A 10,929-nucleotide genomic window follows, 5' to 3' on the forward strand; every position below is an offset into this window, starting at 1 on the left:
TCAAGGACATGATACAGGATTTGGGAGGTACACCATTAAAACAAAGGCGTTTTTTGTTGCGGCGGAATCTTCTCACGAAATTTCAATCACCAACTTTCACCTCCGAATGCGAAAATATTTTATTGCCGTCGACCTACATAGGGAGAAACGATCATCATAATAAAATAAGGGAAATCAGAATCGCACGGAAAGATATAGGTGTTCGTTTTTTCCGCGTGCTGTTCGAGAGTGGAATAGTAGGGAATTATTGTAAAGGTGGTTCGATGAACCCTCTGCCAAGCACTTAAGTGTGATTTGCAGAGTATCTATGTAGATGTATATGTAGAAATACGTTACCGTCACAAGCAAATGTGATAAATAGTGAGAGCGGGCACATAGACATCTCACAGAAATGAAAACAACAAATAAACGGATGTGAACTATGTTACAACAAAGGAATTCAGCAGTCAAGACTTCCAAAACGGAACTCAACTTCACAAACGTTAAAAAAAACCTATGTTTCGACAGATCACAGAGGAACTGTGTGATTGTGAACCTGTTGTGTTCATTTGTTACATCTTACATGACAAACTATTATGTTTTCGTCATTTCCTTGAGAGTGATCACATTAACATTCATACGAGCACCCATATAGGACAAGGAGGCATATCTGACTCATTTACCAGTCGAACAAATTAGGTGCTTCGATAAGAGATCCCTATTAGATGACACACGTACACCTTCTTCCTGCTTTCGAACTTGATTTGTGTTCAGTTTTTGACGGGCTGTCCCATGGGGCCTCTTACCACTAAGTTTGAGGGGGGTTGCGATGGGGAGTTTCACTTGTCAGTTCAAAAATAATCGTGGGTTACGTGGAGAACCTAGCCGTAAAAGGGACAAGTTGTACACATACTGAAGCACTAGCAGGCGGAGACAAGATGGGTTCTACGTGCCTCAACTGAGTACAGGAAATAATGTAAAAGGACAGCTCAGCCGTTTTTTATGATAGAGGCTGTCACATTCGTGGTGCCAAGACGAAATTTATAGCCATTGCATCGTTCATCCACGCAATGTATAAAGTGAATCAACCAAGTGTCACAGTATAGAGCCAAAGGGTGTATCCTTGTCTAATAATGCAAATCAGTAGCATAGAAGATTAGGGAAATATACTTAGTTGTGATGGAAGAATTACGAAAAGGTTTAATTAGTAGCATCACATATAAAGTGGCCGCTGACAATCTGCGCGTTATGTACCTAGAAGGTAAACAAATTAGACATTACAAAATAGTTAATGCTTTCGTGGCCACTTGTTGACAAACTGCTTATTGGCTTCTGTCTCGGGTTCTTCGGCCGATGATTTTACTGGCGTTTCGCCAGCACAAGTGGTTGGCTTTGTCAAAGCTTTACCCTCCAGCAATGGTTAGCACTGTCAAAGCTTTACCCTCCAGAAGCCAATAGGCAGTTTGTCAAATTAGACTTTCTTTGCCGCATTCCACCTATAGACATAAAATGATTCTGGACTTGATACATTCAGATTTGTGGACTCAATGCAAACCACACCCATCGGGTAGCTATGTATTTTCTAATTCTGACTGATGATTATTTGAGAAATTGTTTTTGTGCACTCTCAGCACTAAATACCACGTACGTGAGGTTAATCACGATTTTAAAATGTTTGTAGGGTATCAGGTAGATGAAATACTCTGACCTACGACATCTAAGATTATTTGGTAATAAGGCATGTGCCCACATACCAAAATCTGCAGCTGGGACAAAAACAATATGTTGAGCGCATACTTGTCGGATATGCGAAGACAGCAAGTAATACGGGTTGATCCATGCCGTTCAACAAAGAATTATAGTATCCGCTGTTTAAAGACGAAAAATGAAATGAGTGATGACATCACTGGCTGGGAAACATGTCTGGGAGTGTTCAGCCGCCTGGTGCAAGTCTATTTACTTTGGCCGCCTCTCGACGATCGCATCAATGATAATGAAAGTAAATTATTAGGACAACACAAACACCCACTCCCCGAGCAAAGAAAATCTCCAAACCGGGTGAGTATCGAACCCAGCACCTCGTCAACTAGAGACAGCGATTCTCACCACTAGACCACGAGACCATGGACTGAAGACATTTAAATAAGGATCAATTCAGAAGAGTAATGAAAGCCAGGAACATCTGATCAACTGCTTGAACCAAACCAAACATTTATTCCATTTACAGATACGGAGGAAAATAGAACACGATCAGAAGAAGTAGAGTCAGGATTAGAAAAACACTGAGGCACATGACGACTGAAGGAGCGCCAGGTCGGAAAATAGCGTTTTAGAAGAATCAGGCTCAGTCGAAATACAAAAAAGATTTCGAACCATCTCAATAGGTACTCAGAAGATCTTCTCAAACACCTAGATCAAAGCAGATGGAAGATTATGTGCCCTATCATACAAAAGATTCCCAAGAATCAGAAACACCAACTTTGGAAGAAACGTCGCAATCTAAGGACTCGCTGAAATCACTTTGTGCAATTCAGAAGAATTAAAGTCACATGTGGAAAATCAAATGGGAATCGGCAATCCTTCGTGCAAGCAAACAAAAGCTATCGACTCCAAGTAGATTTTTAAGACAAAATGAGACTTAAAAGGGCAAATTTCGTCTGGTAGTTATGCGTTATGCACAAGGTTAGACTATGAAGCAACATCTGCATCAGTAATACGATACAATTCACTCAGACATTTATTTAGTATAGCTGCTAAACACAATTTAGACACTGATCACTGTAATGTAATTACAATTTATTTGTCAGACAACTTGAAAGAATTTGTTAAAATTCTTATGGTTGATCACGTGACAAAACAGTAAAAGACAAAAGCATTAATAGATTTAATAAAGCACAGAGTTAAAGAGGGTAGTCGCTGTTAGAACATCAGACTAGATAAAGCTCAATGAAGTTTAAATTTACGTAGCTCCACATCTGACCTCTGCGATTACAGCAAAAATCAAGGAAGAGATATGCTCATCGCAGCTATTTGCAAGGTGCCTAATTTGTGCTCAAATTATTGGATGACATGTAAATATGTATCCTGAAACATAACCTGAATAAATATCTCTTCTATATAAGATTAGTGCCCAAGAAATGGTTTGTAACATTATCTGACTGTAATATTGAAAAATACGTACAGCTTATTTTGCGTAACGAAAGGTCAGTTGGTAAACTGAATATCTGAATGAATTCTGTGTCCATACCCTCTTGTAAAATGTTCATAACCCGATTTCAAGAACGTGTAGGTAACTCACCTTGTAGGTAAGTTACGTGCGAGGAGTATGTTTGGCTCAGACTGTTAACCCAACTTCTTCTATTCATAAATCTGAAATCTGAAGACACATTAATCACGTGGCACATAAGGTGATGTACTGAAGGCTCAGAGAGCTGTATCTCCAGATGGTGACATATCTTCTGAAATGAAAAGCATACAAGGAAATGGCAGAAGCATACAGCTGATTGCAATTTTGAGAAATGTATATACCTGTTATAATAGTGGCTCACGAAGACTGCCATTCCTGCTGAAAGTATGAAAGTCTGTAAAGTCGAGTGTTGTTGCTTGAAGCGGGTTGCCACGTGCACTCACTATTATGAGAATAACGTGATCTTTAAACATGGAATTGACAGTGACATGAGATTACAAAACAAACGTCATAAACTTAGTTTTACTAAGTAAGTATTATTTCAGGAAAAGCATAGTCATTGCGACAATAAAACATACATTCGTCTGCGCATGAAACATACGGTGTACAGGGTGTTTGTGTTGTCCTCATCATTTCATCATCATTCCTGAAAGTGACGAGACTGGACTGAGCAAAGGTTGGGAATTTGTACGGGCGCTGATAACCACGCAGTTAAGCGCCCCACAAACCAAACGTCATCATCATCATCATACGGTGTAAATGAAACATCTTTCGCAGTATATATGCAGTTTAGATTACACGGTAGACATAACAGTCCTGAAGGTTGTTATCGTGACACGCAACTTTCTAGTTGACATAGATCACATGCTGATTTATTTGCGATCAGAACCACTACATAAATCAGATTTTAGAAAAAAAAAGACTGCCATCTGGTATCCACATAGCCACATAATAAGCAACTATTGAGTCATGAAATGAGACCAAAGACAGAGAGACAAAGAGCTGTCATGAAGAATGTCCTGTACAAAGAAGCCTAACGTATGCATAATTAGGTGCTAGACTAGCTCTTGCATATGTAATTGTAGTGGTGAGTCGATTTAATAACACAAGTATACCTCAACGACAAGTTGTAAAAAGAACTCTACGGCGTCGAAAAGGAACTAAAGGTTCCAAACTACAATTTCCTACAGATAAGGGCCATGACATGATAGGATACGTAGAAGGTGACTGGGCTGGGGACACCAGTTATGTGGTAGAAAGTAATTTCGGAACAGCAAAAACCATCGACAGTGGGTCTCTCGACGCAGAAGCGGGGTACATGGGCATTATTTTCTGACAGTCAGGAAGTACTTTGGTTGTAACGTCTACAAAGATAAGTGTATCCTCCTCTTCCAAAAGAAGTCTCAAATTGTTGTGCAGCAACAAAGATGCAGTTGACCAGTCAAAGGCGAGTGGATACAAAGGTCGCACTGAACACGTTGATAATAGCCACCATTTCATCATGGAAAAAACTGATTCGGAAGATATAGTTTCCCATTCTGACCTCAGGCGAGTCAAGTTCCCGACAGTGGTGTCATCCTCAGCCAATGGTTCTATCTGGGTGCGGTATGGAAAGGAGTTCCTTGGCTGACCTTGGAGCCGCTACTACTAGGTATAGTAGCTCCTCAGTTGGCATCACGAGTCTGAGTGGCCCGTAATGCAGTTCTTCCGCCAAGGAAAAATCCCTGGCAATACCGAGAACTGAAGTCGGGTCTCCCGCAAAGCAGTCAGCTACGCCGACCACTGAGCTACGGAAGAGGACATTCAAAAAAATGGTTCAAATGGCTCTGAGACTTAACTACTGTGGTCATCAGCCCCCTAGAACTTAGAACTACTTAAATCTAACTAACCTAAGGGCATCACACACATCCATGCCCGAGGCAGGATTCGAACCTGCGATCGTAGCAGTCGCGCGGTTCCGGACTGCGCGCCTAGAACCGCTAGACCAACGCGGCCGGCGAAGAGGACATTCGGAAGATATTATAACATTGGGGCAAATTTCGACATCGCTTACATTGCTGACATGATGACAAAGCAGCTGCCAGGAACTAGACATCATCAAGAATTTGACCTACGAGAGTGAAGTACTAAGAGTCACTGCTTCTAGTCGGGATGCCGGAAATAATGAATTAGAATCCATATCTTTATTAGAAAATCATCTTTGTCACCACTGTTACGACCGTAGCTGCGGAAGCTTTTTGCAGAATTTCTGTGCCTGATTTTTTAATGGTTCGTGTTATATTGGTTCTGTGTGAAAACCAACTTTTTTCTGTAATTTCAAACCGTAACCGCTTTTTACTCCACGATTCAGAAACAACAAATTCCGCAAACAGAATTTCGGATGACTGTATGAGCTGAATTCTACTACAATAGCAGTGGGAAAGTATATTATTTTTCGTATAGTTTCTGAGTTTTAAGCTGTCTGATGTACAATCATGATTTTTTGTCCTAAGCGAAACTGTGCTCTTTCGCTACTGCTGCCTTTGGTTTACGAGGTGAAACGCTGTATCCGCTGACTGAAAAGAATCAAGAGACTAATAATTCTGCATAGACAAATACAACTTATACTTCATCTGCACCGTTTTCTTCGAATATGCAAAGAACACGTGCAGTAAATGCGTGATTTCCAAGTAAAAATTTATCCCTTTTAACAATCTGAAAAATATGAACTATTGCTCCAAAGCTGCAAACCATATTTCTTAAGCATCATGAACGTTGAATTAAGGATACACTTGACAATCACGTGATTCGCAGACAGACGTGGCCGGAGTTAGAAATGCGTCCGCACTAATCTGCGTATTATGAGGAATGCCAATCGTATTTGATTAGATTGGTTTCAGACCGAGGAGACAGAATTGCCAGTGGGCTGCAACATAAGAATTTTGATACGATGGTACACTAGAAGCCGCAGTGTTTTGTCTATATTAACTTAGTTTTCTCTTAATATTCCGAAAAATATCTCCAAATGGAAGAAAAATCTCATCTAATGGTCGAAGTACATTCATCGCACCAAGTAGCAGAAGAAGTAATTATATTTCTGCGTCAAGGTAAGTTCAAAGCACAACCGACGATGATTATGATTGGCCATTATCTAGAAGTAAAAGTGCTTTCATCTCACAAAGTGGAACAACAAAGCGAAGCGGCACAAAATTACTTTTACTTGCCCATTTTTATAGATTTTGATGAGTCTACACAAGATTTTCGGTGTAGGATATTGACCTTTGAACATGTTGGGTCAAGTATCCGCAAAGTTCTTGACGGCAACCATTCAGCAGACTATTGCGCGCATTTTAGAGTAAGAATGTGTAACAGAGAAAAGAGACTCTTCAACGTAAACTATCTTTTCCACATATTTTGCTCACATAAACTTCTTTAAAATTCTAGATTAAGTTCTGTGCGATTACTTGAAAGGAGTGATCCAGTAAAAAATTAAAAAAATAAAAGCTCATGTTGCGTATTTTCGAATGACTACTTCATCGTTTTCTCTGAACTTAGTTCATATTCAGGACAGATAAAACGAAATTTCTTTGGAACTGGCTTGACAAGGTTCTCATAATTATCGTTCAACCAATTCAACACCGACCTTGAAAGGTCAGACGTTCCACATACTTTCTGAATGATGTGAGTGTTTGTGTGAAAATGTAGCTGAAATTCTTACCTGTGTTGTTTTCGTATTAATCTGCGTTTTGTTTAATTTTACGTCTGCTGTAGACGTCCATAATAAAGCGGAAATGTTTGCAGGGTATCTCAGCTTCCGCGTTATGAGGTTATCGTGATTTGAAACTCGAAGTCAGAACGGTTTATTCCAAAATAACAACAGCCGTTTATTTAGGTCACACATTAATATGTCAACGATGTGCTTTGAACTGATGGTTGGCGTTAGTTGCTAAGCAACAAATACGCATTTATACTCGCTGGACCGCAAAACGTTTCCAAGAGACGGCGTTGGCAACTATGTTCCTCGAAATAAAGGACAGGCTGCAACAGAAAATGCCTGCGACATTTTCAGTGGATATGGTTAGCGTCAGGCATAGTGCAATTTCGTGCGTGGCTTTTGAGCCGCACTGCTTATTATGCGATAACATCGTCAACGTAGTTTCGTTACTCTGACAATACGTTGAGTATTGACTATGTGAAGCGGACTGCAAGCGATAGTGGTCTTTATTATGGCACTGAAAAATTAAAAAATGGATGGTGAGCTTAAAGTATATTATCAATTAAAAATAAGTTAACATGTACAGTATGTCGGGGGAAGACGCCATACCTTTTGCTTCTACATGAAATTAAGAGGGGAAATTTGGTGATCTGAAAAACGAAATTAATCACACATGTTCGGCAAGCTTCCTTCAATCTGAAAATCGATGTATACGATAACATAGTAACTGAAACGACGCACCACGTAGGAATTATCCGAATGGGGTGGAAATCGGTAGATGTGATACACATGTTGAAATATGCAAGGCACTCTACTTATTCCTCCGTTGCCACCAGCCCTTGCAAGATGAGGCAAGTTACAGTGCGTGTATAGTACTGTCTGCGAGATGTATTCATATTAATAAATGATTAGCAAAGGCAGGCTTTATAGCTTTAGTGCCCTCCGTGTTCTCTTAGCCGCACTGCCAACCTTATGCTGATATTCTCACCGTACTTCTTAAAACAACCTGAATGTGATACCTTGCAACGCCTGAAGTGTATCGCCATTCCTCTTCATAATGATGTTTGTGAATTTGTCATGAAGCCTACCAGCTGTACGCAAGGCTATATTCACTTCAATGTTTATACAGTCCTTGTACTAGGGCGTGATGAAAAGTAATTCCCCCGGGCGCTGATAACCGCATAGTCGAGCGCCCCACAAACCAAACATCATCAAGTAATGCCTTCGAACATCATCAAGTAATGCCTTCGAATTTTTTATGTGAAAACTCTTAAAGGTTTTTAAATAAAACAGACTTTATTAACATTATAAATCTTTGTTATTCATACTTAACTCCCAACATGGTCACCCTGGCGACGAACGCATTTCTCCCAACAGGACACCATCTCATTGATACCGCCACTGTAGAATGTCTCCCTATGTTGACGTGGCACAACCTCAGCTCTGCTTGCACCACTTCATCACTATCAGCGTGAGGTCCTCGAAGGTGTTCTTTAAGTTTTGAAAACAGATGAAAATCGGAGGGGTAAAGTCGGGAAAGTATGGAGGATGACCAATGACAGTGCAGCCAAAGCGTCAGATTGTTGACGATGTTCCAGCCCTCATATGTTTTCTGGCCGTATCACGCTGAAAGAGAGGGTAGTACATGTGAGGGCGATCTCTTCGAATCCGTAACTCGATTACAGCATGCTGTTTCTCACGCACCGACGTAGTCACGTTACACATCGCCATGTTGCACGCTATAGTTCGAAGCTCTCTAGCGACTGAGGTTTGCAACTTGTGTCAGCGAAGCGAGAAAGTCGACCGTGTATGCATGACGTGTAATATCTCAACCGACATTGAGAACAGCATAAAAAATCCGAATGTGGCATTACTTTTCAGCACCCCTCCCTCCTCCCCCCCGTAGTATTACTAGGCTTACTATTATAAGTTCAGTTTATTGTAACGTACTTTGAACACGTTTGGTTCATCATTACGCCTTTTTCTGCAGTCGTACAATACAAAAATTTCTGTTTTAAGTTAAAATTTCGCTTCTCATGAGAAAGCGAGCAGTGACGGGGAATGAGAAGGGTGGAGAAGTAAAGTCCAGTGGTTCGCGACACCATAGCAGCAGCAAGAGCTGATGCTATTAGACGTCTTTTCTCGAACCCTCCAGAGCTTCACACATCATTTTCTCACGAGAAGCGACTGCTTCAACGTTACTGGGATCACAGCTTATAAATTGTCATATATTTAATTTAGTAATTTTTGTTATCACAGCAAGCAAAACCATTCCATATGATGAGCAAAATATGCTCGAAACACTTTGAAATGTTTTGAAATAAAATTGAATAAGTAATGTGACTGATTATAGTACCAAACAAATAATTTATTCACAACAATCACAGTACCTACACGCAACCACTACGGCCACAGTTAATAAAGCTTTTAGAAATCTCATCACAAATTGTTTTCTCTATAAGTCGTTGTAGAGTATTTTGGTTACTTAAGTATATTTCTCTTTATTTTATTTATTATTTTGAATTATTGTCAGTTTTGATACAACTATCTATCAGTTTTTCATCTTACCTGTAAGATACCACAGTCTAATACCGAAAGCTGTTTAGTTTTATTTGATGGGCTCTGCAGAAATGTGTTTCCTACTATGTTTGTGGTTAAAGATTTTCGGAAAATGGTTAACTCATGTGTGTTGTTGTTTATGTTGTATTTTGACAGCAAAAAATTTGTAATTTTGTGTTCCTTGTAATTTCGAATTGCATTTTTGAATGTGTCATACGACTAGATTAACATCTTCTTCGAATTCTTTAAAAAAGATGATAATATCGTCAACATGTATGTTAAATAGTGTAAAGCCAGAGAGGCACATGAATCTTGATACATTACGATGCAACAACTGACCAAGGTTTTGCCTTTAGCTTGTATTGATCATCAGAAAATGTTACGTAATGATTTGCCACGAACTTCTTTAAATTAACATAGACCCGATTTTATTTATAGCAGTACTGATAATGACAGTCAAAATTAAACATTATAGCCACACTATCACATAGTGAGTTTGGACTGCAGTAAACTATATTATTTCAACTGTAATTCTAAACATCAAAAATTTTCTGTTTTTGTAGTTTCCAAACAGTGTGGTTGGTAGTCTTGGCATGGGGATGCTTTTTTTTAGTCGTTACATGTAAGACCAAAGTTCGTTAATACTGCGTCATATTTTAAAGAAACTAGGTAATAGATAGTTCTATTATCGATTTAGCTGCTGAGCGTTATTTCCATAAATAATAACTTTAGTTTTAACTAAAAAAATAATTCTTCCTCTTCCTTTCCAGCTGATAAATGCGTCGTACACGTTCTACACTCTCCTGCGGCAAATGAGAAATCGTTAAACAGATTATCTCATTCGGAAATGGATCAGAAGACACGCGAGATGTTGCAAAACAAAAGTGACAGCCATATGAATAAACACAGGACGAATATTTCTTTATTAGATGGTTAATTGTTATTTCAACTGCAACACGTTCCTTAGTCATTAAAAAAACTTGATAGATACTACTTTGTTTTAACTCAGTATAGCGAAAATTAGACTACCATATTTCGAAAAAAAAAATTCACTGGGTTAAATGTATATATACCAAATGTTTTATAATTTATTTAATCAAACGCAATGAAAATCTTGTGAGAATCATGGTGTTTATATGTTAATTACATAATTAGAATATCGAATCATGTTGATTGTTTGCGAGAGCGTGCACTTAATATTTACTCATGGAAATCAATCTTCAGATAAACAATAGCATTTGATTATGGGCAAATACTAAATCTTTCACATAAGGATGATGTATTATATGTGCAGTTAGCAATAAAGCACATTAAGAGCTTGCAATACAATTATCACATAGATAAAGTATAGACATCCAGTAACGTGAAGTGACATAAAAGTACTAAACTACTAGGCGTATTATATGATCCTGCTACGGTAGTGAGTTGCAGATGGACATTGTATTTCTTAAGTATAATTGTAGTTTATCTACACAAGAACCCAATATTCTGTTTACAAATTGGACCCGGT

At 38.9% G+C, this 10,929-nt stretch overlaps 1 protein-coding gene across 1 annotated transcript in view; it reads left to right on the forward strand.

Annotated features, from left to right (window-relative positions):
- The window catches only part of LOC124544922 (odorant receptor Or2-like), an 82,621-nt gene extending 72,220 nt beyond the window's left edge, over positions 1 to 10,401 (forward strand). The window contains exon 6 of the mRNA XM_047123670.1: positions 10,190 to 10,401. Coding sequence (XP_046979626.1) covers positions 10,190 to 10,246 — 57 coding nt within the window. The 3' untranslated portion in view covers positions 10,247 to 10,401. The remainder of the gene's footprint in view (positions 1 to 10,189) is intronic.
- The last annotated feature ends 528 nt before the right edge of the window (positions 10,402 to 10,929 follow it).

The sequence above is a fragment of the Schistocerca americana genome, chromosome 1, assembly GCF_021461395.2.
Source record: "Schistocerca americana isolate TAMUIC-IGC-003095 chromosome 1, iqSchAmer2.1, whole genome shotgun sequence".
In the NCBI taxonomy this organism is placed as follows: domain Eukaryota; kingdom Metazoa; phylum Arthropoda; class Insecta; order Orthoptera; family Acrididae; genus Schistocerca; species Schistocerca americana.